Source organism: Alternaria arborescens, assembly GCF_004154835.1.
Source record: "Alternaria arborescens strain FERA 675 chromosome Unknown contig_5, whole genome shotgun sequence".
Classification (NCBI taxonomy): Eukaryota; Fungi; Ascomycota; class Dothideomycetes; order Pleosporales; family Pleosporaceae; genus Alternaria; species Alternaria arborescens.
In genome coordinates, this window is record NW_021167860.1 from 970,684 (window position 1) to 998,065 (window position 27,382).

Below are 27,382 nucleotides of genomic sequence, written 5' to 3' on the forward strand. Positions count from 1 at the left end.
GACGTTTGTCACGCTCTGCATTTCAGTGCTCATTGGATACCATGATGACTGGTGGATTTAATGTCGGCATGTCATGGCTTTACGAGGCTCACGTTGAATGATGGGAATGTGTACATGTCTGGTGGTAGACGCCTTAATACCCAATGTACCGCTGGTTTGTGTACATAATAATGAGATGTGATTTGTAAGAGCTGGTGAGTTGGATTGGGAGGGCTTCCTATATTTCAACGAGACTTGACTCCATGTTCGGGCTCCTACTCATTCATCACTTGGTAAACGTGATAGTCAGGACTTCAAGCATGTGCCAGATACATGTCTAACTACAAGCTCATGATAGAACCTGTTAAGCTCTGCGCCGTCTCCGTCTGCCCCTACCTTGTCTCCCTACCCCACTAATTATCCCACCAATTGTCCCACCAATTATCCCACCAATTGTCCGATATCATTCCTGATCTTCATGAAGTCGTCAGGCATGCTCCATCATCATCTCTTCCTAAAAACTCACTGCTCATCTGCCACCGTTTTTTTGGCGGCTTTCATCTTCTTGACCGTAGGCGCCATAATCCGCTTCTGTTGCGCACCAAGAGACTTCCTCAATGCTGCCCTAAATTCTTGATGCTTCTGTTCGTTGGACATTGAGCTAGATGAATGACGATAAGAACTTTGAAGGACGTCGAAATGATCCTCGCTGAACTTTATGATATCGACTACAGCATCGACTTTGCCTTGTGCTAAACCAACAGCTTCCATCCATGGGAATGCGTCCCGGTAGAGTTGCTCAGCTCCATACTTGGACGCTCGATACCAACCGATGCTCGCATCAATATGGAAGGCGGTGATATTGGTAGCCCAGACCAGGGCCGCGAAACCTAGATATTGGAGTACGAGGTCAGCATGTATCCCACATGCAGTGGGCACGAGAAAAGTACTAACAGGAGTGATTGTATCCTTTCATTGCACGGCCATAAAGCCAACCTCGAATGCGGAGAGTCTTAAGATGTTTGGCGCCTCTAGGACCAAGGTTGATCAAGAAGCTGTACAAGGCGAAGCTGTTGGTGAAGACGAATTCGTTCTTGCCGTACAGAATATCGATACACTCTTGGTGGATTTGCTTGCTCACAGCAAGGAGCGACGGGACAAGAGCGACCGGTTGTTCGTGTTGACTTCTAATGTTGTCGTTTATAGGAAGTGCGCCTGACCAAGGTCTGTCGTGTGATATGCTCGCCTGGCACTTGGCTGAGATGCGTTCGACAGTACGGCGCTTGTGCTTGAACGTGCCGACAAGGTTGATACCAGCAGGATCGGTAAGAGTGTACTCATAGATTATGTTCCTAATCTCTGCAGGAAGCTCCATGAAGGGGAAGATTTTGCGTCTGGGAAGTGGTCTGGAGCTTGCCTTGGTTGTTCGCTTCTGATGGACGCTCGTCAGTCTTCCCACTTCCCGTCCACACAGAAGTACATCGAACCTTTGCCTGTGGTGTGTCAAAGTCGGATTCGGACTCTGAATAGTCTAGATCATCGAGATGGTATGTGACCTGGGTTCTCTTGCGCTTCGAGTAGCGTCCAGACGCAAATGTCTCTACTGGGGCGTTGATATCGGTCATTGTGGATCGTTCTTAAGTCAATTGCACTTGAGTCGGAATTTTGAAGTTTCGGAAGGGAACAGAACGCGTATGGTAGTAGTGAGACACGACAAGACGCGTGTTTGGCCTTCTTTAATAGATCTCAGCGATGAATGTCGCGTGGTCAGCTGTTGTACGCTTTGGGATTAGCTTAGGCAACGATACGGCGAAGTCAGGGTTAGCAAGGCATCAACCTGACGGCGTCGATATCTTCGACAGATTTTGAGCATGATTCGTGGGCATTTTATCAAATTCGTATGCGCCCGAAACCATGACGATATGTGAAAAGCAGCGTTGAGCGTTTAGGAAGGAAGGTGCAAGTTGAGAATGTCCCAAGGTTGCGTCACCGCGCTTAGTCATTGGTCCCACTAACCGAAACGAGAGGCGGGCAAATTATCGCACACCATCCTCAGCAACATGTCTTCGATAAAATCGCTTACGTCTTTCAAGCTTGACTTGCCTCCTAGTTGTATTGAGTTCTTCCCGCTAAATCCTCAATATGCGATAGTCGGCACGTACAACCTCGAAAAAGAGGATGAGAAGGAATCTGCGGGTAGTGCTCCGCACGATGGAAAAGTGAGCGCCAAAAATCAGCAGCGTAATGGCAGTCTGATATTGGTACAAGTTGATGGTGACATCGTGTACGTGAGACAGCCTGCAAGTTCAATGTAGCAGCTTGGACGCGGTCAAACTCGGTACTGACGTCGAGCAGTAACATCATCCAAACCCTATCTACGCCATCAGCTATCCTGGACATCCATTTCTTGACGCATGTTACTAGCTCCAACTTTGGTGTTGCCACATCCACGGGGGCTTTTGCCATCTATGAGCTCCAGTCATGGCAGCGAGACCCCAAGATCGCCCACATCAAGACCATCCAATACTTTCCGGAAAATATTCTCATCACCGCTTTTACCTGGCACCCGGAATCCTTCATGGTCGGTATGACGCTTTCGAATGGGCAGGTGTGTCTCGGCGTAATAGATACGGAAGACGAATCTGATGCGCCGACGAAGATGGAGGTCGCTTCACATGACCTAGAAGCCTGGACTCTTGCTTTCCTACCAGATGGCTCGGGCCTGCTGTCTGGCGGAGACGACAGCGCCCTTCGTTTTGCTGAGCTGTCGGATGGTTCTGGAGGAAGCGTACCTTGGATGGATGGGAAGATACATGATGCTGGCGTCACTGCTATCCTCCCAGTGCATCTTGATAGTGAGGGTGGCTTGATAGTGACCGGCAGCTACGACGATCATATCCGGCTTCTTCATGTACCCATCTCTGGCCGTCGTCAGGTTCTTGCGGAAGCCAATCTCGGTGGTGGCGTATGGCGGCTAAAGCTGTTGGACCGAAACCCCAAGCTGCCAGCGCATCACGGCGTAGAGAAGTGGAGATCAGAGCCACCGCCAGAGGCTATCCTACTGCTTGTCAGTTGTATGCATGCTGGCACCAGGATCGTAAGGCTTACCAAGAGCGCTTCCAAGGATTGGCAAATTGAAGTGCTGGCCAAGTTCGAGGAGCATGAGAGCATGAACTATGGCAGCGACTCTCAACCAGACCTTAACAGTCAAGGCCAACGGACGTTCATATCTACGAGCTTCTATGATCGGCTACTGTGTCTTTGGAGATATTAGTCGCCCGCAACGGGTAGTTAGACTCCAAGGATAAGTAAACACACCAAAGATTACGCGTGGAACAAGCTGACTATATTTGGGATGATATGTTTATTAAGAAGTAGCATACAAGTCGAAGAACATTGCCTAAAAGAAACCTGACTAGTAGAATCCATGCGAACAGGAAACCTATGCCTGACAACCCTCGCTGCTAAAACTCAATTCGGCCCACAACCCTGAGCAGGTACGTAGTTGTTGTACGGACTATTGTTCGCGTAGGCAGGCATGTTGTGGGACTTGTCGTCGTGAAGCTCATGCTGGAAGCCGTCGTTGAAGCTAAGGGCAGCGATATCGTTGTCGAATGAGGACTTGAAGCTATCACTGACGGAAGCGCCTAAGGCAGGGTGGTCGGGAAGGTGATACAAAAAGGGTGATACCATCCTGACGGTATCGAGCTGCTACGGAGGAGTGACGGGTAGACTGACAGCAGAATCGGAACTCGGTGTACGACTTGGCCGGAGAGTCGAAGTAGGATTTACCTGGGGGTCTCCATCTGGCGCCCCGAAGAAACATTTTTGAGACGGATCAATTTGATCCGTCTCAACGGCTTCCCAGACGGTCTTTTTTTCGGCGTTCATAGCAACGCGTATCTGCTTACGCTGGTACACTACCACACCATTTATCGCTACCTTGTTAAAACCAATCTCCAAAGGCTCCACCAAGATATATTTGAACTCATCGAAGAAATATTCCCTCTCCTCGTTAAACTGCGTTCCAGGGAGCCCAGAGACTACCGCTGGCAACCAAAGGTGGCCAGGTTCCAGCTGCTCCTGGAGATCAGGCGAATCTTCACGCATGAAACCAGTATCGATTTGGACGATCTTCAGCAAGTCTCCACGAAGGTTGCGGTAGACCCCAACTGGGGGCTGGTTTGGCCAAAAATCCCAGATCAGGTTTGAGTAGGCCTCGTCCTTCTTCTTGCGAATTTGAAGGTCCCGTTGTGCAGCCATAGATTCTCCATGTTGTCTTTCTCCAGGATTGGGATACTTGATCTTTTGGTATCTAGCAACCATTTTGATGGCTACCAGGATGTGCTTGATGTTTGCGAGTGGCTTAGTATAGCTTACTCGAAGGCGGAACGTGAAGTGCTTGACTTTATTCTTGTGTTTGTGATGAAGAATGTGTAGTGGTTGTTGTTGTTGTCGTTGTGTTGGGGCTTTCGGTGGTGTATCAAAGAAAATTCAATATTAGACTTGGTGTGAGTAAGATTGGTATTTATTGAAGAAAGGAAAGAGAAGGAGAGGAGGGAACCTGGTTCAATTTATACGACGAAAGCCCCCGTAGGTCTCTACAACACTTGATGAGTCTTCTCAACATGATGATAACAAGTTTAGGAACAAACGGGGCCGACGACGCGACGAACCACCGCATAATCATGACTACCAAGGTGCGGGTGTAGCAAAAGGGAAAACAACTAGCCAAAACTCCACCTTTCTCAGTCGGCTTGAAGCGCAAAACCAGAACCGTATACCTCAGCAAGTAAGAACATTTCTCATTACTCAATCCTCACTAAAAACGCCAGAAGGAGCATACCTAGGTAGCGAAGACCTCGATGCTGGTTCACCGATACGCATTGTGTGTACCCAATAAACTCATATAGCACCCCAAACAGATTATTGAACGTGGTATTATGATACTGCCTCGCCCGGAACTGTTCAGTCTTGCGCTTTTCACGTCCTCATAATCATGTTCAGCGCGTCGTTGTCGGCATTTTAAGACGCGACACAGTATACATCATGAGAACTATAGTAGCAAGCTACAACGAAGTAGGCATGCTGTCCAACGTCAGCCAAAGAGGTTTGCCAATCAATGTCATGTTTCAGGCTGCGAGTAATCTAGGTATGGCGGACCAGAGATGCGATGTTCATATGAACCAAGAGCATGTGGACCAAACTACGACGTCCTGAACCGGAGCCCACCAAAATCATATTAGGCTTATAGTGGTTAATGCCACAACCAGAACAAGCTGATATTATTGGTCATGAGTCAGAGAATCTTCCTCCTATCCAGATACCGATACCAACGCCAGACGCTAAAATATACCATGGATGATAGCAGCCACGCCGAACGCTATGCTAAACTGCAGAGGATAAAACTAAATGGGTATCATGGCAAATGACACGGAAGAACAACAATAACAGCAACAGCAACAACAACAACAATGACGACACCACTGGCACCACCACCAAAGGCACATGTTTTTACCTCCTAGCCGGCGGTGATAGCAACCCGCTGTCGATCGTCTGTCTCTTCATGTCTTCCTTGTCGCCCAGCAGCGCCTTGACTCTCTCCACCCTGCTGACAGCCTTCTCCAGACGATCCAGCCTTCCCATCTTCTCCCTATCCCTGCGTTCCAAAGTCTCAACCCTCTCTTCCAACTTGGCTCTCGCCCGTCTCTCTTCGGCAACCATTTCGTTTGCCTGACTGAAGAGCTGAACGCTCAGCTCTTCAATCTCCGAATCCACCGTCTGTACGCGTGCTTCGGCCTTGGCGCGTAGGGCACGCTCGCGCTCGAGCTCATTCAGCAGTGTGTAGTCGACGGGCGGAGCGCTGGATGCTTCTTTGGGTGGCGGAGGCGGAGGCATAGATGTCGCATTGGCGGGCGACGGGAAGCGGCTTGTGATGAAAGAGAAGCGGGAGGCCTTTGTGGAGCTTGACGTTGTGGGACGTGGGGGATCGGCGTCGACGGAGGGGCGAGACGTTGCGTTGACGATGTCGGATTGCGAGGTTTGGGTACGGGGCAGCCTAGGGGCGTTGTGGGGGGTCGCTTGGAGGCTGCGTATCTGGTCTTCGTAGTCGGCGCACCTGTCCACTGTGGGTTGTTAGTTTGGCCTGGTGACGGCTAGCGCCCACGGGAGCATACCAGCTGCGGTTGCCTTCTCCTTTAAGCGCTCCATTTGTGCCTCGAGCTCGTCTATCCTTTGCCTCGCGTCTTGGAGCTCTGTCATATCTATACTGCTGCCACACGAAGGACAAGTCGGCGTATGCGCATCGTTTGGTACGTGTTTCGTCGGTAGTGGAGGCGCTGGCGGCGATACTTGGACTGTCGCTGCCATGGCGCCGGTCCGGTGGGTTTAGACGTTGCGATAGTAATGTTTCGATTTCTCAGTTGACAGGTCTCGGTGGTTTGAGCAAGAAGAACAGGGAGACTGTGGGGTTTGTGTCGTGGCAGTGAATGACGGAGTTTAGCTGGCGCTTGTTAGGTTTCAGCAGTTAAGTGATGATCTCAGATCCCTGCGTCAACTCGCCTCGGGAAGGTCATGCAGGGCACGCGCGCGATACTATTTTCGGACTGACTAATAGCTGACACCCGCGCCCATCACTTTGCTTTTAGCCCTGTTCATGGCCATGCACGTCATTGAGTATTCCTGTCGACTGATACTAACATCCAAACTACGCAAATGACGCCTTGTTCTCCTTCACCCACTCTTCAAACTGTGTCGGCTCCCGTTCTGTGTACTTCCTCACATTTTCCACGGCTTTCTCATAGATCTTACTATAAGCGTCGCTTCCCGCGTTGCTTTCTCTCATCCCCTGCACCAGCGTGTCGAGTATCGGCCTGGGAATGTAGCCAAACTTCTCGAAATACCTATCCTCGTCAATCTCTTTGATCTTGATCTCCTTCCCCAATGCTTTGCTAACAACACCAAAGCCTTCACGTTGGTTCATAATCTTTGGACCGCACAAATAGATCGACTGCCCCGCTTCCTTCTCAAAACGTGGCACTGTGAGAAGTGCACCACACACCGTGCCGATGTCTGAAGGGGCGAGGTAGTCATACACTACGTTGGGATAGAGGAGCTCGACTTCGCCCTTTTCAATGTCTCCAAGGTTCCAAAATATGTTGGTGTTGAACCACCCAGGTCGTACGGCCGTGTATGTGATGCCCGTCTCTCTCAGTGCGCCTTCAGCCGCAGCGTGGAAAGCGGCTATCTTGTCCTTCTTGTTGGTATCCGAGGTTAGGGGATCTTCGACCTTGAACGAAGACAAGAGTACAACATATGTTATACCGGACTCCTTCAGCGCTTCGAAGCTGCGTCGCATGCCGTCCTGGATCTCATGTACGACATACACAAAGGCTGTCTTTGCACCGGACGTCTCGACGGCGTGTTTGATCGTCTCGGGCTTGGCTAAATCAGCTTGAACGCGGACGTAGTTGTTTCCGTCTCCTTCAATTCCCTTCAATTCTTTCTTCGTGTCCCGCATAGCGAGATAGACTGTGGCACCGCGCCTATGTGCTTCAATGGCAGCAGCGCCACCCACCCCTCCAGTGGGGCCGAAAACGAGAACTGGAGAAGTCATGACAGGTTATGGGGGTTAAGTGGTGGTCTTTCGAGTGACTTGATATGATATGAAAAGTTGTCGCATTATCATAGCCGATGTTGAGTTATTTTATGTTACCTTGGAGGCATACTGTTAGGCGTGCCGTGTCGGCGTCCGCGGCCTGCTGTACGGTATCTCGGTGACCCGGTATACCAATGACAACCGCGACAAGACCAAGTGATTAGTCGTGTGCGCTAAATACGAGCAGATAATGAATAATACGCCTACGTTTAGTCGGCATTCTAAATTCCCGGGTCCCCATTTGCGGGCAAAGATAGAAAGAGAAGGTGTTGGTATCGATGTCGATGACGTCAGGAGCGTACAGATATCCTGAATCGTGCGTTGCCTTCGAGTATCACGAAGGAGTTCATCAAGTCTGATAAGCGCTGAGCTCCTGAAGCAAATTATTCATCTTTGAGAAAGCTCGTGATGAATCAGAAGGCATTTGCGTTAAAGAGTGCGGCAATCATCGGAGCTGCCTACGAAAAGACACGCGCGCCAGCGACATACGCGCTTACAGTTTTCACTGCATATTTGGAGTAGTACATATGAGATTATTCGCCGTGCTTGACATCGTGGGTCGTGCAATGATATGCAATGGAAGGATAGGAGCTCGATCAGTATGCACGGAGGCTACGCTGCCATCAAGGCGCCTGGATCGATTTCGCAAATCTGCCTAGCTTCATATCGGCTTCATTTATACTCAAAAGTCCGATCCGGTTCCTGTATACTGTCTCTGTCCTCGCTTTTCACCTCGTGCACTACTGTCTTCGTGATCTCGCCTTTGCCATGTACTCCCAATATTCGCCGTTCACTATCTCCGTCATCATCTCCATCCCCCTCTATACGAGTTTTCCGACGAGTCGTTTTACTACCTATGGTGACTTCGTAGAGTGGTATTGTGCCGCTGGCCGCACGTGTTCTAGGTCTGCTGTTGAGGAAAGTGGAAGGCATGACACGTCGGAATAGCGAATCGAACTGTTTTCGTAGTGGCGGTAGGGCGGCGATAAGAATGCCTACGGAGAGTTCGACTCCGGACCAAATCACCAGATCAGTGCTTTCCCATGACGGATCTCTGGTTTTGAGGAGAGCGGGAAGTGTAGTCGCCTTTACGATCGAGCAAGTCGTCACCCTAGCGAGATGTCAGCGCGCTGAACGAATATCTGGGGTGAGTAGCATACACCAAACCCAAACAAAAAACCACCCGCAAACCCCACTGTGTCCGTCGAGATAGCTGAATTGTAGAAAGATAGAGTATAGGGGCAAGCACATATACGATGTCTGTTATGATGTTTGAAGCCGCCTGATTGATATTAGCAATTACGTCCCGAGATTAGGAGAACTAAATGCTCACCTGTGTATATGATAGTCCCGTAGCCCCCGTTGAAAGGAAACACTTTCCAGGCATGGCTTTGTTCCAATTCGCTTCAAATGGCGTGTAACAGAACACACTCATTATCGGAATGAGTAGGTTGAAAGTGTATACCATAATGATACTCGCCCATACGAACCCCAAGTACACTCTCGAGAATTTGAGAGCAAGTAGGTAAGCGCAAATGGAAAATTTGAGAATTGCAACGCCGATCAAGTTGACGATTTGGATAATCCAGAGATAGTAGCTGTAATTCAGGAAGTCGCCTGGCGTTATGCTGGGGTCTTCCATGTGACGTCCTTGACCGTATTGGACTATCTTCCAGCGAACGTACGCTGAGGTTATGTCCATCGACTGGAGGTATAGTTGTCAGTACTCTCGCAATGGGATGGATTGCGTGCGTCGACTTACGGCAGTGATGAGCAGAAGATAATCGCATATTAAAAGCTTCCGCTTAGTTCAGATACCGTACACGATCCTCCAAGCAAGAGTACAAATACTGAGTGAAGAGAGTATGTAACTTGAGACCAAGATCTCGAGTCCACGATTCGGCCACACTTGCTGCTTCGCATCCGCCATGTTGGAAGTTAATCGATGGAGAACATTCGTGAATGGAGGACGAGAAAGTCCAACTTCGATGGCACGAGTACTGCTACATATGATTGATAAAGAATGCGGCTCGTTTGGCGCCTGCAAGCTTTCCAAGGTGCTGGGTAGTTCTCAACTAGCCCACTGCAAGGGCATCCGTACTTCAGTCACCAACAATGTGACAGCCACTCGTCTCGAACGGGATGCGTCCCGAGGCCGTTCTGTGAGTCTAAGCTTTCAATAACTTCGGCAACGGAACAAGTGGTTTGATTCCTTTAGCGACCCGGTCCGCTAGATCGTGTGCCGTGTGGAGCTTGTTGTGAGTGGTTGAGTGATATAGCAAGAACGTTGTTCTATGTCTCCTTACATCTTATTAAACTGTGCCGCGTACATGAACAGGAAGTTTTCACGGTCCAGATGCTTGATCTGGTGATCTCGTTCCGCAGCATTCGTGTAGGATTTATTCCAGGCATCTTGACCCTCGCTCACATCCACCTGAAGTCATTGCTACTGATATACATCACAAAACCAACAGTATAGACCATCGCAACATTTGACAATCGCTTATATGCATATAGCATGACTTGCAACAATCCTTGGGTCAGATGGCCATGGATATGGCTTGTAAAAATAGTAGAGTATTTCTAGTGGTATCTCTTGGCTCGCCTGTGACTACTGGGAGAATGCTACCTACTGGTCATATCACAAAGTCGTCCAGGTGGCATTGAGACAATCTCTCACAAGTACAAGCGAGATCGTATCTGAGCTTTTGAAGGCGACCTGAATGACTAGGTTAGCGAGCAACCGATAATGGTGAGGCCCGTGGGGGTTTGAATGCAGTTCGTTTCTTCGAGACTGGTGGTAAACAAATTGTGGTCAAGTCAACTTAGTGATCTGCTCGCTTTTTGCATTGTCATCCAAGCAAATACGTCCTCTGCTTCATGTTCACGCCCTTCTGTACGTAATGTGAAATAGAGATCATGGCATCTTGCTGAGCCGTCCCCGAGCGATGCTTGCTGCAGCGTACATAAGTCCGAGACGAAGGATCGTGACATCTGAAGTACCACTACATTGCGCTAGTTACGGTGGGGCCGAGTATTGGACGCGGTAGGCCGAACTGGCAATGTTCGACCGTCAGCCAACCCGTCCCTTCCCCCCGCACTCCCCCGACAGGGGTAGGGGGGGTCCCTGTAGACCCTGCTTATGTTGGTGTGAGCTTACCCAACTTCGTATTGCATGTTTCAATCTCAAAGGATAGCACATGCTATACAATTGTGGTTCGAATTACCGGGTAGATGGAAAGTACATGGCGTTGCTTGAAGAGCCGCTGTAGAAAGCGTTGGTCGATGCGGCGCAACCACGCCGCAATGTATTTCCGGCATCCTGCACGCTGCGCCGCTCATGCGCAAATTTCGCACGGAAAGAGAAGGAGCAAGTACCTCGATCCTCCAATGAAAACCTGTACGGCGAGTGTGTTCGGATATCCAACATACTGGTAGTTAGCGTATGGTGCGCACTGGAAACGGATCCTTCAGAATGCTAGCCGTTGTTAATGTTATGGATTTTTCCTCTTCACGTCTGAGCTTACCATGCCAGATCTCTAGATGGACATGTCCTCTCAGACATCAAATCTAAGCTCGTTTTCTCCATGTGTATTGCGATTTGAACAAAGTTGGAGTGAGAGGACGACGGTGTAATATAGGGTTGGCGGGACGGCAGCTGGCGTCCGCGGGGGGAAGGCATTACGGGATCCGGAAGCCACCCATATCGGTCAATCTCGCGAACTCATCATCGTCTACCGGCCTCGCTCATGCTATTTTGCAGAAAAGGTGGCGCGGCTATCGATCTCTCGCGTGGCCAGAATTCATATTCTGGTGCCTATCGCCGGAGCTTTGATACCGACATCTGCAAGGGACGTTGCGGCGACTCTTTGATGTATACACACGACTCGTGCATATCGAGGGACTGGAAGGACGGCAGATGCTCGCCATCTTTGCTCCCTAGATTCTCTTATAAGCCCACGAGACTTCAGCGAAGATGGCTACACTCCACTGTCATTTGACATCGTCCCTCGCTTGTCCTAATTCCCGGAACGTTTCTTCGCAATGTTTCCACGGACTGTAGCAGTAGTCGCCTTGCTAGGCGCTGCCAATGCTCTTCCCAGCCATGTCCCTCAAGTGCACAAACGTGCTGGCAAGAACACATACGACTATGTGATCGTTGGTGGCGGCATTTCTGGGCTTGTAGCTGCAAATCGTCTTTCTGAAGACAAGAAGAGTAAGTCACTCATCGTATTGGAGGTTGCCGAAAGCTCGGTTGAGCGGTTACCTTCGAACTCAGTGACAGCTTCCAAGAGCTTCAGTAATGCTGACTTATTTCATAGAGAGTGTTCTCGTCATCGAAGCTGGCGGCGCTGATGACAACATGAACATCCGCTTGCCCTACGCCGCCACTTATCCAATCAACACAACACTCTTTTGGAGTTTCGTTGCCGAACCAGAGCCTTTCCTCGCTAATCTCACATATGCTGGTCTCGCAGCGCAGGTACTTGGTGGTGGTTCTATCGTGAACGGCATGGCGTATGATCGCGGTTCAATTGCCGACTTCGATGCGTGGGAGGCGCTAGGAAACAAGGGCTGGGGTTGGAGTGGCATGTACCCCTTCTACAAGAAGAGCACAACGTTCATCCCACCACCGGCAGATGTAGCAGCAGAGTTCAACATAACCTGGGATCCTACGGCGTAAGTTAGCGTATTCTTTTCAATGCTCCAGCCTCGCTAACGTACACTATCAGTTACGGGAACGGTCCTTTGAAGATCGGTATCTCAGACTTCCAGTATCCCGACACCAAGGACTACTTCAAAGCCTTCCAGGGTGCGGGCGCGAAAATGCAACTCGACGGTAACAACGGAGATGCGTATGGCGCGTCATGGTGGGCCAACACAATGAACCCTGAGACTGGCGAAAGATCACACGCTCGTAACTCTTACTATGAACCTGTTTCGACTCGCTCGAACTTGAATGTTCTTCTGGATACACTTGCCACGGAGCTCGTGTTCGACAGCGGTAGGAAACTCACTGCGAAGGGTGTCAAGATTACCAATAAGAAGACGAACACGACCTCAGTCGTTTATGCGAAGAAAGAAGTTATTCTGGCTGCGGGTGCATTCAACACCCCGAAGCTTCTCCAAGTTAGTGGTATCGGACCAAAGTCTGTCCTTCAGGCTGCCGGTATTCCCGTGAAGCTTGAGAACGACGCTGTTGGTTCAAACTTCCAGGACCACCCGTATATGGGTGTCGTATTCAACATTTCCAATATGAGCACACCCAACCCGACTTCTCTGGATACCGATCCTGCCTTCAACGCTTCAGCGTGGGCAGAATACCGCGCAAACAGGACAGGACCATTGACACTGGCACGAGGCAACAGTCTGGCTTTTATCCCACTTCCCAAAATTGATCCTAAGAGGTACCGAAGCCTTGCCAAGCAACTGACGGGTCAGAAAGATGATGCATATCTGCCTTCCATCTACAAGAACAACAAGAAGCTGCTGAAGGGTGTTCGCGCTCAGCGGAAGATTCTCGCTGGTCTGTATCAGAACCCCGAGGCTGGTATGACGGAATACGCGATCCCAGCATCTGGTTCGTACGAGCTCGTCGCTCTTGAGAAGCCGGTTTCTCGTGGCACAATTATGATCAACCCTGCCAATCCCCAAGGTCCGCCAGTCATCCTGTACAACGCTATGAGCAATCCCCTCGACAAGGCTATTCTCGCATCTTCCGTGCGCTGGATTCGACAGGTCTGGGCTCGTCCAGAGCTTGCGAAGTTTTCGCCTGTAGAGCTTGCGCCAGGCCCTCAGTACACAAGCAATGAAGACATTATTAATGTTTCGATTCAGTCGCAAGCTATTACACCGTCGCTCGCGCATCCTTCTTGCAGCTGCCCTATGATGCCGGAAGAGATGGGTGGCTGTGTTTCTGATAAGCTTCTCTTCTATGGCGTCGAGAACCTGTCCATCATTGATGCCTCTATTATGCCTCTCATCCCCTCTCAACACATTCAATCAACAATGTATGCTATTGGTGAGAAGGCGGCGAGCATCAACAAGAGCCGCGGTTGAAGAACATTCGATACTGTAGATGTAGATAGAATGTAGATTAAAAGACATAATCATTCGTTAAACTTACCGCATATAGACTTCCGGTCATCGTGACGTTTGCTACTGCCTGTTCAGGCAAGAAGTGGTACTGTCGCCTGCTTATACGTATGTAAGCAGACTGAGGCCATAGTGACTTGCAGCCCAATGTAATGTAATACGATGTAGTTGATGGAAGTCGAGTTGCGAGGCTGTGCTGGATGGAGAGAAGGCGTGTCACGCAAAATACGCTAGTCTAGCGTAAACCATATTTGAGTCTCGATCATGTCTAAAAACACAATATTCGACATTGGTAGGTATTGCGTTAAGTTGACATCATGAGGGAATGATCCATGGTAGGTCTAGTAATGGGCATATACAAATAACAGGAGAGAGTCATACATGCTAAGAAGCTCATGTCTGTTGACGTGTTGGGTTGAGTCTGAACAGGAACGAACTTATTTGCGAAGCGTTTGATGGGCGAAAGAAGAAGACGAAGGAGAAAAGCACTATATAGCACCGCATTGGCTCTTGTTCGGAATTCTCCCAAGTCCTGATAGTGTTTCGCTCTTTGATCATAGGCTCATACTTGTATGCGGATATGTATAATAACGTCTATAGCTACCCTCTGTGTTAGTAACATATGCGATCCGCTGCTGAGTAGAAATGTCGCATATCCATGGAACGTATTGCGTGCACGTCATCACCTTGCACATTCAGACTACGCCTCTAAGAGATCCCCCATCGATAGCACCGCTTTACGCATTACTCGTACTTGTCTGACTATTGTACAGGATCTTTGGCATTGCAGCCTTTTCTCAGATCGTGGTATCATTCCACAATACGCGCCTCGCTATGCATGTAAAAAGACAAACTTTTGGGAAAACAAACAACCTCACCATTATCTGCCATACCGCCCCGTGCGCATCACCCATCACGCGTGCGGACGCACCTGCTCAATATATGTCATCGTCGATCTCGCCTTCGGCATCAATGTCCTCCTCGCCTTCAGCATCCACGTCTGCGTCCGCCATCTCCACGTTATCAATGGGCGCACCCGTGGCCTCGGGCGTGTGAGATTTGCTTACTGTCGGGTCTGGAGTTGGTACTTGCTCGGTTTGTGGAGTCGCAGAGCCGGAAGGAGGTATGGTTTCTGACCGGTCCTCCTCTGCCTGAGATTGCTCAGAGTTGAGGGCTTGGTGTATGATCCTGTACTGTTGTTTCGGGTTCTTGAGAATCTCGCGACTCGTGCTCGTCTCCACGGCGCCAGCCTCCGGATCATTCGCATCGCCTTCTCCCTCGACGGGGGCAGCGTCAGCGCCTGTTACCTTACGCGCTTGTAACGTTGAGTGCCTCAAGTTGTAATCGACGCGCCAACGCTGCTTCTCGTGGTTCTTCGCTTTACGCTTGACATGCTCGCCAAACCAGTCGTCTTCCGTATCACGCAGCTGGTCGCCGAATGCAGCCCAAAATCCGGGAAGGGTAATGTAACCGCCGCCAACCGTCTTGGTGACTACCTTGGTGGACTCAAGCCAGTCTAAGACAAGCTGAATCTCAAATAGCTCTGTGGTATGCTCAGGACAATGTGAGTGAATATCGGTAACGGTTGCGCCAGCTAAGAAGATTAAGGGCTGTAGCACCAAGTTCAGAACCCGGTACCACCACGGCCATGTAACGGATTGGCCGTCAATACTGCTCCAAATGGGTAGCAGTGCGCTAGCATCGTGTTTGCCAGGAAGAGGCGGCTCAGGTAGAGCCCGCCAGACCGCAGGCTCGTCCTGCATAGGCGGGAGCGGAGTGGACAACGGCTGCAGTGGGTTACCAAACTTGTAGTCTGCTGTCGGCACGACATGAATGTCCCAGAACAAACGGCTTCTGTCTATAGCTCGGTGGTTGTAGCCGCCTTCGCAAAAGCCCCAAACAGACAGCTTTGGGAGCGAGGCGTCGAATTCGTTGTTGACAGGTGGTAGCTGAGGAGCTAGCTTAACTGTCCCCTCGTTTACCATGGTCATGATTGCTGCAAAAGCGCCATCTTCTTCGCAGCGTGACATGTTGTAAAATCTCCGTCCTGGATCATCGTCTGCAAACGCAGCGTCCATCTTTTTCTTGATCTTAACGGCGTTCATGAAGTCGTCGAGCTGGAACAAACGTGTGTACTTCTTTGCCAAGGCTTGCGTGAAATTATAGTTGCGGCCGGGTAGGAGGCGCTTGAGCTTGCGCATCCTGAGATGCTGCTTGTCCACGAGATCACCCACAACATTGACCAACACAGTCTCACCAATGTCTTTGAACTTCTCGTGTGCCAGGTTCGCATCATAAAGCGCCTGCGGCGTAGCTGTGTTCGCGCGAATCCATGATCGTGCCTTGAGAAGCTTATCATCAGGTGACCAGATCGCCTCACGCGATCGATGGAGTGGAGCAGTAAAGGATTGTTGTAGCTGAAGCATTGTCCTCGTTCGATCTGCTGTCGCAGCTTTGTACCATAGCACACGATCTAATATCTCGTATTTTGACTCATCAACAGTGAACTGTTGCAGTGCTTGCCTCAAGACGGGGAGAGGAAGATCTGGGTAGGCACACTTTCGCATGGCCCATCGTACCAGACCCGTCCAATCGTGCGTCTCAGGATTCTCAATAGCTGCGACTTTGCCAGATTCGTAAGCTTCAAGATAAAGCGACTGGAAGGCAGTGGTAAGCTCAAAAACCTGCTCAGACATGTGCTTCTGCATCCAGTCCCAAAGCTTCTTGGTCTTCGCCAAATCGAAGAATCTGTTACTGTCGTATATCCTCTTAAAAAGTCTCCAGTCAATCTGCCCGTCCTCTCCGGATAGAGAAGAAACAACGATGAAAGTATAGAAGAGCTTTTTGAAATCATCCAGCGAGTCCGTAGCCTGAGTATACTGCCGTTCCTTCTTGAACCTGTTGATGCGTATCCTCTTCCGCTCGCTCCATGACCGAGGTGATTTTTCAGGTCTAGGTACACGCTGCGGGGGCTGGTATATTGGATCGTTTGGATCACCAGTTAGACCAGTGAGGCGTTCCAATAAGGTTGGAGGAGGACCCGGCTTGCCTCGTTGCCGTCCATGGAAGTTTCTCATCCTTCGCTTCTTCGTGTTGGAATGTACAGCGTTGTCGCTGCCCTCAGACTCGTCGTCTATCTCCGAAGCAGATCGTGCATCATCATCCGTACCAGGGTGATAGGTAGATTCCACATCTTGCGTTGTTGTAGATGTTGCTGGGTTGATACGGGTTCTCTTCCTGGATGACTGGTCGCGCGGAGCTATGATCCGTACTCGCTTCTTGCCCTTCTCTACGGCAGCAGATTCGTCCGCAGACTTCCCATCAGAGGCCAGGGGACCAGAGTTTCCAACATTGGCAGAATCAGGCTCCGCAGCAGTCGCATTGTTGGAAGATTCTTCGACGATGGACTGAGTTACATCCAGCGGGATCTGTTCATCTACAGCGTTGCTTTGCGCCTGTTGCGCGACCCAGTCAGTTACTTCTTCATCGCTCTCATCGTCTTCAGGCGGCTCATCATCGGAAAGTTGCTCGCGTTCCGGAACAGGCGCGACGATGGGTCGAGTCCAGATGAGCGAGATCTGTCCAGATTTGGCGGCAGGTTCATCATCTGCCACGTCGTCGGAGTCTTCGTCAAAAGCTCCCATGCTGGCAGCATACAGAGGAGCACGACGTAGCTTCTTGCTCTTATCATTTAAACTAGCAAGTCGCGCCCGCTTTGTATGCAGCCCACCGCTACTGTCTCGAATCTGCTTAGAAGATACTTGTTCGACCTGAGCGTTCTGGGTCTTGCGAGCCTTGGCCTCCAGCCTTTTCTGTTTCTGCCATATGCTGCGCTTTCGAAGCTTGGCTTCAGTGATTTGCTTTTCTAGCTCAGGATTTAGCTGATTGAGAATGATGCTCTCATCCTTGGGAGCAGCTTGGATTGGTTGGTATGATACAACCTCGCCGATCAGATCGCGGATCTCCTCTGGGTAATACAAGAGTGACTTCTCTGACACACGGTGAACGTTTTCTTTTTGCTGGGAATATTGCGCCATGTTGTGCGCCAACTTGAGGACTTCAGGACTTCTCTCGTTCAGATGTGCCCGTGTGTACATCCTTCTGGTCGCAGTACCTGGCATGTTCTTGTGCTGCGAAGCAAAAGTCCAATGTTTCAGCCTGAATCGCGGGTCTGCTGACATATTCCTCAGTGTCTCGGTAATAGTGCTAATTGAAGGCTCTGCGATATTTGGGTACGTTTTTTTCCAAAGCGTAAGAAATGGTCTTGACATCTCACCACCACCAGGGAAAACACCATGGCATGTGTCGATGATCTTCTCGATAAGTTTTTGCCTCAGCGCGCGCTGAGTGCCTGTTATACCACCGGTTTGAGCTTTCCTGGGCTTGGTGCCTGGAACACTAGGTGCTGGAGTCTCTACAATGAAGCTATGAATGGCATCGGGAGGGGAAGTGCCGGTTTCGGTCCCAGGAGTAGGAAGTGCCGGTTCGGCGGTGCTGAGGGTGGGTTCTTCACCAATCTGGGTACTAGTCGGAGTATCTGGTGATGGACGAGCTTCTGAGCCTACAATGGCAGCATAAGGGCTCTGATAAGGTGTCGTGCGGGAGCGCTCAGTCGCGTTGATGGGAGCCCAGCCGCCTACCATGCGTGGTGTTGGTGAGACTTTCGGTGGTGACCGCCTCAGTGCAACTTCAGAAACAGCGTTGACCTGCTCTTCAACGATCGTGTCGTTTGCAGTTGTTGTCGGCTTGGCGTCCCTGTCTTCAGCAATAGTGGATTCGGGTACGGACGATAATGCTTCTGCCCTACTAACCTCGTTGCCGACTTGCGATGCTCCACATTCCGACAAAGTTGAGCTTTTGGTAGGGAGAGATGACACTTCGCGATCCACAACAATATCCTGTGACTCTATGACACTCGGTGACTGGGGTTGCACTGAGGATCGTGACCTTCTTTCAGCGAAAGGCGTTTGTCGTGAACCAGAAACCTCCGAGTTGACCAGTGAATGCACCTGCGTGTGTGCCTCGGGTGATATCCCGACTGGAAGTTCTCGATGCGGTTCGACCACGTTATCATTCTGCTGATCAATGACGATGCCCCCAGCTTCAGAAGTAGCAGTAGGGTCAATTCGGTCTACGGCCTGCTCCTGAACCGACTCCAATGTAAACCATTCAAAGTCTGCTAGATGCGGTAGCTTGAAGGTGGCCATTAGAGCCTTGCGTGGTCGGCCTCGAGCAACCTTCTGCTTCATATAAGGATTGAGAAAGAGACCTGGGCCGCGACGCTTCTCGTACTGATCGAAGGCTATTCGAGCATAGGCATCCAATTTCGAGGTATCGGGTTGAACATATATCCTCGTCGTTACATGTTTTGGAGACTGTTTGGCTTCTACGCTTGGGAAGATAAAATCTCTTACTGGCGAAGGTGTTGCCAGGACAGGTTGAATGGCTTGCGCCGAAGTCGATTGGCTTGTATCATCGGTACGGCTTTCATCTGGACAGGCCACTGAAGTACCGTCTTCCAGTGGACTTGTTGCATCAGTGGGCGAGGGAGACATTGATGTCATAGATCTTGAGGTTGACCTGTATGGTACAGTGTCTCTGTTACGTCGCCTCTTTGACATCTTTGGAGTGATGACAGAGTCTTCCGCCCTTCGCTTCCCTGTGATGATATTGGACGACAGAATCTCAGCCTCGGGTTCCACAGCGGCAGGATTAGGCGTATATTCAGCGTCCGGATTCTCCATAGACACATCGTGATCCTCTGTTAGGTTGGTCTGCTTCGGGATGGGTTTAGCGCCCTTTTTCTTGTCACTTTCCTCTTTCCTGCGCTTCATTTCTGTGTCCCAGCTCGCAATGACTTTTGAATCTTTCACGGAGATACCATCTTCGCGCTCTTGGCGTAAGCCTTCTATGATCGCTTGCGGTAACCGACCATGATCTGTCCAGCCCAGAGCTATCCTCTGCGACTTGCTGAGGACAGTAGGTTCGCTCGTGGCTTTTGTCACTTGCTTCTTCTCCTTTTTCACTAGCTGGGGTAGTCCACGTTTTGCCCGAATCTCGTTCTCTGTCGCGATACCCAAGCGCCCTTTGGCTGCCAATCCTAGTGCCAACCGCTCCTCTGTTGTCAGCAGTGGCTGAGGTAGTTGACGCTTTGCTCGATTATCCACAATCGCATCAGGCAGAGAAAACGGGTCACCTGTTTTCTGACGATGGGCGAGGATTTGGGCCTGGACGCTTTTGCTCAACCGGGCATCACCATCAAGCCCTAGCGATGTCTTCTCCTCAGGTGTTAGCATGATAGTCGGGCGTTTCCTAGAAGCTTTGGGGGCTTTCGACGTCCGAACGGGCTTCTCTTTGGTGACTTTCTGTTTCTTGATTCGGCCTGGTGTTTTGACCTTCAGAATGGACGTTGCGAGTTTCTTGTAGCCGGCCTCCTCCGCCACTGCGTTGTCCCATCGTGGGCCATTCTCCCGCGTTTTCACGAGGGCTGACCCCGCCTCAGATAGTGTTGCCGAACCGGTCTCCCGAACCAAATCTTCCGCACTGACAGTTGGAAACCCCCACGCATCCAGGACAAGCTCGTTATCCGAACTCTGACCAGGTTCTTGAGGCACCATAACACCCTCCCAGACAGCTATCTTCGCCTCGACAGCTTTTTGAAAATTTTCGTATGTGCGGTAGAGGTAATGAATATACTTTTTGGGCTTGGTAGTACCCGCATCTCGAATGACTGCTAGATGTCGTAGATGAATAGGTTGTGTCTTCTCCCAGTCGCATGTCACACGAACTAAATATGACTCGATCGGGCGCCTCCAGAAAGGGCCAACGATCCGATTGCGCAGAGCCTCAGCGTCCCATCCCTGAGCACCGCCCAGAGCCGTGGCATTGAAGATGATGTTAGGAAGAAAGCGGTCGGGTATCCACTGAGGAGGAACGCTATCAGCATTATTGGCAACCGGCTTAGCATTGACATGGTTGTCCACATTGGCGTCTGCGTCATCTGGCATATCTGCATCGAGATCCTTCAACAGCGACTCGCCATTAATATCTTCATCTGGAAGCTCGTCGACCGAGTCATTCGGAAGGTCAGCTACGCGTCGAAAACCAAGGTTCTTGAGGTCCTCCTCCTGGGGTTCGCGCAGCACCTGAATGCAAGTAATCCACTTGTCGGAAGATGCCTTCTTGAGAACTCTACGTCGCTTAATCATTCCGCTTTGATCGAGTCGGATGAGTGCGCCCTGCGTAGCTCGTTTGTTCCATCGAGACATGGGTACCTCCTACTCACTGTTAGAAGCTACACCATTGCATAAGGGCAACAGACTTACGAGCTTTTCCCTGATTGACCGCGTGGGTACAATACCACCTTGACCAACAACGTTGTACAACAGTTGAGCGAAGTTCCTAACCACAAATGTACCGTCCTCTTGATACACGTCTTCCATGGCACTAGACTTGATAAACGTGTTCTGAGAAACAAACTTGGCATGGATGCAGAGACTAGTGCGCATCTTGTTTGACTGAACAGAAATCTTGGCGATGTAGTTCTTGCGAGCCAACTCGTCTGTTCGTTTAGGGACAGACCTCTTGTCTTGCCCGCTGATGTTGATCAATTCAGGTTGTGTGATACCAGCCGCTCCACGAGCAGCAATGAGAGAAAGCAATACGAATTCCATGCTGGGAACCTTCTTCAAATCAATACCGTGACCTGTAAGCGCCTGCCAAACTCTGCTTTGGCTGGCATACAAGCGAGGGGCAGTGATACTAGAGTCGGGTTCATCGAAGGCTTCCGTGGTGCGAGACGCTTCGCTTGGTAGGTTGCGAATTGGTCTTGATATGGGCATGTGAGCTAGAGTATCAGACGGCAGAGTCACAAGTTCTTTCTGGTCGTATCCGTCTTCGAGGATGCGTTGGCGTAGAGAGTCTTTTAGACCACATAGCGCTTTAGAAGGCCGCACTATCCCCTTGATTGTATTGGTGGGCGACTGGTTCAGGTTTGTTGAATGCGTCTCTCCGATCGTACCGGTCTCATGTAGCTCAGCCGCTTCGAATTCGGAAAGAGTGAACTGACGAACCTCCTGCTGGTAGACTATGCGAATATCGGAATGATCAGTGAGCCATTGCCATAGGCGCTCATAGAACGCGCGGCCAAGCCCGGTTGATGGAGCATCCCTTTGGCCATTCCTGCTGGTTGCAGGCTCATCATTGTCGACGGCCTGTTTGTAGAAGACATCAATAAAGTGACGAAAGTCTGCGCTGCTAGCACCTGAAGACGCGTTAGTACCCAAGAAGTGGTAGATTGATTTCGAAAAAGCGACGCTATGAGCAGCGCAACGGCCAAGATGACGGGAGCGCAACAATCTCACTTCCCAGCCAAATTACGTTGTAGCTCATGGAAATTGACAACGTCGAGTAGCTCGAAAGGGCCAGTGCGCGGATGGAAGCAACAACTACACGTGCAACGAGTCATGCATACCTTGTACGCCTCGGAGTGCAATTTCTGACAGCAGAAATTCCAGCAGCTTGTCGTAGCCCGTCGCCATGGTGCTCTCACCCGTCCCCTTTCAACTCGGGCAGCGTGATGCGAATACAAGGAAACGCGCTTAAGGCATGTCAAAAAGTGGCGAGGCGGCGATTCGAACGCGCACTGTGGAAGATGCTAGGGTGAGATCGAGATGTGAGTGGCTGCAGCTGGTACTGGGAATGCCTTGGATCGCGAAAGTTGGTATCGAATGTAGCAAAAATTCTAACGCGCTCTTGCGGTAGATGATGCAAGCTGTTGATGGCGGGTTTCGAACGCGTGCAAAAAAAGATTGCTGTCGAATCGGTCGATACTCTGGCTGCTTAGCGGGGTTGGGAGCTGCAAAAAGGCGCCTAAGAGAGAAAGAATCTTGCCCCGCGTCGGGTCTTGGCAACGCGGCCCGCGCTCACGCTAATTGATATGGTAAGTGCACTTATCTGATAGCTGTCGTCCACGTCTTCAACGAAGAGAACTACTGTTCAGTTAAGCGCATCTATGTCCGCGCTACCTATGGCTCCGCAGCATTCATAACATCGCCGTTTTGGTAGACCACTGTATATATTCAGAGCCAGAAATTGTAGAAGATGAACATTTTCAAGCTCCGATAGCACTCCGTCATGTTCTTCGTCTCTCCCTTCGGTACATCAACATCGAAACCCGGCCATGGATCCATCGTCCTCGAGATACTTCCTCCGGATAAACCTGTCCTTCGAACTGTATCCTACCAGTATCCCCTTAAGCTAGTTGCGCCAGATCCGTTAGCACCACCCAACTATGACAGAGAAGTGGACCGCAATACAACAACAGGAGTACCTTGCCTCATTCACACAGTCTTCCTGTTGACTTATGGTGGAGGAATTGTTGCTGGAGATAGCATAGATTTGGACGTCAAACTAGACAGTAGTACACGGCTGATACTGTTGACCCAAGGTTCGACTAAGATCTTCAAAACCCCAAGTCCAGACCTAGTCTCCCGACAGCATATGAACACATACCTCAAGCAGGATTCTGCGTTAGTCTATCTCCCGGATCCTGTGCAACCTTTTGCACACACAGCGTTCTCCCAGTCTCAAGTCTATCACTTGGAGAAAGAGCAGGGTAACTTGTGCGTTTGCGATTGGGTGACGAGTGGCCGTTCAGCACGAGGAGAAAATTGGGATATATATGAATATAAGAGTCGGAACGAGGTGTGGACTGTAGGTGATGCAGGGAAGAAAAGACTACTTCTACGAGACAATCTCATTCTGAACAAGCATGGCAAGACCAGAATGCCACTCGCCTCTCGTATGGATAACTACTCCGTTTTTGGGACTTTGATCATTCGCGGTCCAATCTTCTCGTCAGTAGCCAAATTCTTTCTGGACGAGTTCGAGGCACTACCGCGTATTGGAGGAAGAAACTGGGGCGACGTCGTGCAGCCTGAGCTTCAAGCACACGAGCAGAGGCGATACGAGAGGCAACAGCGAGAGGGGAGTGATGGCCTGGTATGGAGTGCTGCAAACGTGAGGGGTTTTGTTCTGGTCAAGTTCGCAAGCAGGGAAGTGGAAGGATCACGGAACTGGTTAAGGGATATGATCAAGGAAGAAGGATCGCTGCTAGATGCATTTGGGGAAAGGGCGATTCTGTGTCTAAAGTGAGGCTATGGAGCATTGATACCCGGGTCCAGGTAGATCTGTCGACGAGAAAATTTGTCACATGTCGTGTCTCGATGCTGTCGTGTTGCATGTGTTGTCCATGTACTTGCAGCCCCACGCCGAGGTGCTTGGGCCATGGCCGCCAACCGCGTACCAAAAGTCGATGTGTGACGTGCATAGCCGCACCTCGAACGCTCGTATAACCTTCGCAACCACCTAGCCTGTCTGATCCTATGCTATACCAAAGACCTCACGTGGTCTTTTTGTCGTCAATATGAGCGGCAGGCTCGTCGCGGGCCGCCTTTCCACCATCGCACGCCGTTCACCGCTGCTCACTCCACGCTTCTACACGACGCATTCCCTCCCTGCCGGTGGACTCCTCCGCAATGAAGCCGGCTTGCGGCTGGTGAAGCGACGACCATGGCCGCTCGGTAGCTACGCGCTGCACAACATCCCCGCCACACGGTCCATCTCTTTTGCCAGGGTGATACCAAAGCTGGTGGGCAAGTTCGCGACCGTGGGTGCGGCTGCTGGAGGGGCTGTCGTCGCAGGGGTTTCCTACATCCAGTACCAAGCCGGCCGTACGTATACAGGAAGGACCATCTGCATCGGAAAGCTGACATCAAACAGAGGCGGGAACATTCGCACTCGATCTCTTCCACCGAACCAAAAACGGCGCGACCGAAATTGCTGGCGGGGCCCTCCGCACGGCAAACGGCTTCTTCGACCAGCTAGAAAAAGGGTTCAAGTCGACCAAGGATGAATTTGAGGGCGTAAAGGCACCAGAATGGCTACAGCGATTGCTTGCCAAGGACGAATCTGGTGGTGCAGGAGGCGACAACGGTAACGGCGGTGGGAGAGGGCCAGAGAACCCCAAGCAAGGGGGTGCTCGCACTGCTGCTGCCGGTACGTCAACAGCAGCAGCGTTTGGCTATTCTCAGGAAGACGACGAGGACAGGCCGCAGGCGGAGAAGATTGCAAGAGACGACCAGATGATGATGCTCACTAAGAAGATGATCGAGATCCGCGGGCTTCTACAGACGGTAGGACAGTCTGACTCCCTCACACTGCCGTCTATCGTCGTTATCGGATCACAGTCGTCTGGAAAGAGTTCGGTCTTGGAAGCCATCGTCGGCCACGAATTTTTGCCAAAGGGACACAACATGGTCACACGACGACCTATCGAGCTCACACTTGTCAATACGCCAGAGGCGCACGCTGAGTACTGCGAATTCCCTGCCCTCGGTCTTGGAAAGGTCACAGACTTCAGTCAGGTACAGAAGACACTGACAGACCTGAACCTCGCTGTGCCGGCGAGCGACTGTGTGTCTGACGACCCTATCCAATTACGAGTCTACTCTCCCAACGTTCCTGATCTCTCCCTGATCGATCTGCCCGGCTACATCCAAGTCGTTGGTCGAGACCAGCCCCCACAGCTGAAGGAGAAAATATCGCAGCTGTGCGAGAAATACATCAAGGCACCCAACGTCATTCTCGCCATCTCGGCAGCTGACGTGGATTTGGCCAACAGCACCGCACTGCGAGCGTCTCGCAGGATGGACCCCCGGGGCGAGAGGACCATTGGTGTCATTACAAAGATGGACCTTGTAGATGCTGAACGTGGTGCCAGTCTGCTCAGCGATCAAAAGTATGCTTTGCGTTTAGGATACGTCGGTGTTGTTTGCCGAGTGCCAGCCGGCGCTGGTGGTTCCAAGCTCTTCAGTCGCGGCAACGGCAACATCACGAACGCGATTACGAAGAACGAAAAGGCATACTTCGGCTCGCATCCCGAGTTCTCGGAAGGATCAGAGCTCGCCGTTGGCACTCAGAACCTTAAGAAGAAGCTCATGCACGTGCTCGAGCAGACAATGGCTGGCAGCCTCAAGACAACAAGCGAGGCTATCCAGAGGGAGCTCGAAGATGCACGTTACGAGTTCAAGGTTCAGTACAACGAGCGACCTATCAGCGCAGAGTCATACCTGGCAGAATCATTAGATGCTTTCAAGCACTCTTTCCGTGGTTTTACTGAGCAGTTCGGTCGCCAGCAAGTCCGCGATCTGCTGAAGCATGAGCTTGACCAGCAAGTGCTTAATTTGCTTGCACAACGCTACTGGAACAGGCCTTTCGATGATCTCAGCGTTCCCTTCCCCGAGACTGATCCTCTTACAAATTTGGCCAAAGCCGATATTGATGGGGAAGACCAAATTTGGCAAATCAAGCTCGATAGCTCGAGCGCTGCGCTCACCAAGGCCGGTGTTGGACGCCTGGCAACGAACGTTGTCGCAAGCGCACTCCAGGCACACATCGATCGCCTCATCACGAACTCTCGCTTCGCAGCTCATCCATTCGCCCGACAAGCCATCACTGATGCTTCAACCTCCATCCTTAAAGATCTTTCCTACGACATCTCTGATGAGTTGGAAATCTGCATCAAGCCCTACAAATATCGCATCGAAGTTGAGGACAATGAGTGGGCAAAGGGCCGGGAGAACGTCACTGCCGTGCTCAAGGATGAACTAAAGACTGTTGAAGCCGCCGTTAAGCAGCTCGAAGAACAGGTCGGTGGCCGCAAGAGGGTCCGGGACGTAATGTCATTTATCGATCGCGTACGCGGCGGACAAGTTGTCCTGGAAGGCGACGGAGTCGGTGGTGCTGGTGGCTTCAGCTCCGCACTTCTTGCCAAGGGTATGTCTATCTTATCTGTAGCAATAGCTTGTTTGTATTCGAAACTGACAAAATCACAGGTCGAGAAGCAGTCTTCCTCCGCGATCGTATCGACGTGCTCAAGCTGCGCCTCATGGCTATCAAGAGCAAGCAATGCGCCACCAAGAAGAACAAATACCACTGCCCAGAAGTCTTCCTCGATGCTGTTGCTGATAAGCTCACGACGACTGCTGACCTTTTCCTCGACGCTGAGCTCTTAAGCAAGTTCTACTACATTGTAAGCAATAATCTTAGCCCTTGCTCACACAACCATTGTTGACGATATTATAGTTCCCACGTGAGCTCGATGCCCGTCTAGGTCGCGGCCTCTCCCAAGAAGAAATCGACCGTTTCGCCAAGGAAGATCCCAAGATCAAGCGTCATCTTGATGTGGTGCGTCGCAAGGATCTCCTCGAACATGTGCTCAAGGAGATGGAGGGTCTGCGTCAACTAGAACAAAGAGAGAAGCGCATGATGGGACGCGGCCGAGATGACAGATATGAGAGGGATGAGCGAAGGAAGAAGGGCTGGAGTATGTTTTAGATGCCAGAAATGACGGAGTGGCGAGACTTCTTGCTGGGTATAGACTGTATGGCGCTATTGGCGTTGCTGTGAAGCGAAAAAAGCAGCTTCCTTGTTGATGTTGACGACTTCACTACTCTGTTGGTTTTTGTTGGATACGTATATATGACTCCTTGATTACGCTCTCATCATTCGGTCAAATAAACACACACGTATGATTATCCGATGTATAAGAAAGATGGTATTGTTGTCTCATCTATCGGGTATCTTCAG

At 50.8% G+C, this 27,382-nt stretch overlaps 9 protein-coding genes across 9 annotated transcripts; 4 read left to right on the forward strand and 5 right to left on the reverse strand.

Moving 5' to 3' along the window:
* Nucleotides 1-501: 501 nt before the first annotated feature.
* On the reverse strand, nucleotides 502-1,604 carry AA0111_g3014 (hypothetical protein; the record flags this gene model as incomplete). The annotated part of the gene is made up of 3 exons (XM_028648851.1): nucleotides 502-869; nucleotides 934-1,411; nucleotides 1,467-1,604. The coding sequence occupies 3 exons, from the start codon at nucleotides 1,602-1,604 to the stop codon at nucleotides 502-504; spliced, it is 984 nt and encodes a 327-aa protein (XP_028509679.1).
* Nucleotides 1,605-2,039: 435 nt separating this feature from the next.
* Nucleotides 2,040-3,253, forward strand: AA0111_g3015 (hypothetical protein; the record flags this gene model as incomplete). Its single annotated transcript, XM_028648852.1, has 2 exons — nucleotides 2,040-2,263; nucleotides 2,335-3,253. 2 exons carry the CDS (start codon nucleotides 2,040-2,042, stop codon nucleotides 3,251-3,253), a joined length of 1,143 nt encoding a protein of 380 aa, XP_028509680.1.
* Nucleotides 3,254-3,450: 197 nt separating this feature from the next.
* On the reverse strand, nucleotides 3,451-4,305 carry AA0111_g3016 (hypothetical protein; the record flags this gene model as incomplete). The annotated part of the gene is made up of 2 exons (XM_028648853.1): nucleotides 3,451-3,687; nucleotides 3,772-4,305. The coding sequence occupies 2 exons, from the start codon at nucleotides 4,303-4,305 to the stop codon at nucleotides 3,451-3,453; spliced, it is 771 nt and encodes a 256-aa protein (XP_028509681.1).
* Nucleotides 4,306-5,493: 1,188 nt separating this feature from the next.
* AA0111_g3017 (hypothetical protein) lies at nucleotides 5,494-6,348 on the reverse strand (the record flags this gene model as incomplete). Its single annotated transcript, XM_028648854.1, has 2 exons — nucleotides 5,494-6,104; nucleotides 6,156-6,348. The coding sequence occupies 2 exons, from the start codon at nucleotides 6,346-6,348 to the stop codon at nucleotides 5,494-5,496; spliced, it is 804 nt and encodes a 267-aa protein (XP_028509682.1).
* A 337-nt stretch (nucleotides 6,349-6,685) lies between these two features.
* Nucleotides 6,686-7,594, reverse strand: AA0111_g3018 (hypothetical protein; the record flags this gene model as incomplete). The annotated part of the gene is made up of 1 exon (XM_028648855.1): nucleotides 6,686-7,594. The coding sequence occupies one exon, from the start codon at nucleotides 7,592-7,594 to the stop codon at nucleotides 6,686-6,688; it is 909 nt and encodes a 302-aa protein (XP_028509683.1).
* A 4,086-nt stretch (nucleotides 7,595-11,680) lies between these two features.
* On the forward strand, nucleotides 11,681-13,696 carry AA0111_g3019 (hypothetical protein; the record flags this gene model as incomplete). Its single annotated transcript, XM_028648856.1, has 3 exons — nucleotides 11,681-11,852; nucleotides 11,959-12,316; nucleotides 12,370-13,696. 3 exons carry the CDS (start codon nucleotides 11,681-11,683, stop codon nucleotides 13,694-13,696), a joined length of 1,857 nt encoding a protein of 618 aa, XP_028509684.1.
* A 971-nt stretch (nucleotides 13,697-14,667) lies between these two features.
* On the reverse strand, nucleotides 14,668-22,272 carry AA0111_g3020 (hypothetical protein; the record flags this gene model as incomplete). The annotated part of the gene is made up of 3 exons (XM_028648858.1): nucleotides 14,668-21,009; nucleotides 21,058-21,995; nucleotides 22,206-22,272. 3 exons carry the CDS (start codon nucleotides 22,270-22,272, stop codon nucleotides 14,668-14,670), a joined length of 7,347 nt encoding a protein of 2,448 aa, XP_028509418.1.
* A 595-nt stretch (nucleotides 22,273-22,867) lies between these two features.
* Nucleotides 22,868-23,887, forward strand: AA0111_g3021 (hypothetical protein; the record flags this gene model as incomplete). Its single annotated transcript, XM_028648859.1, has 1 exon — nucleotides 22,868-23,887. The coding sequence occupies one exon, from the start codon at nucleotides 22,868-22,870 to the stop codon at nucleotides 23,885-23,887; it is 1,020 nt and encodes a 339-aa protein (XP_028509417.1).
* A 271-nt stretch (nucleotides 23,888-24,158) lies between these two features.
* On the forward strand, nucleotides 24,159-27,130 carry AA0111_g3022 (hypothetical protein; the record flags this gene model as incomplete). The annotated part of the gene is made up of 4 exons (XM_028648860.1): nucleotides 24,159-24,465; nucleotides 24,515-26,569; nucleotides 26,629-26,825; nucleotides 26,879-27,130. The coding sequence occupies 4 exons, from the start codon at nucleotides 24,159-24,161 to the stop codon at nucleotides 27,128-27,130; spliced, it is 2,811 nt and encodes a 936-aa protein (XP_028509420.1).
* Nucleotides 27,131-27,382: the final 252 nt, after the last annotated feature.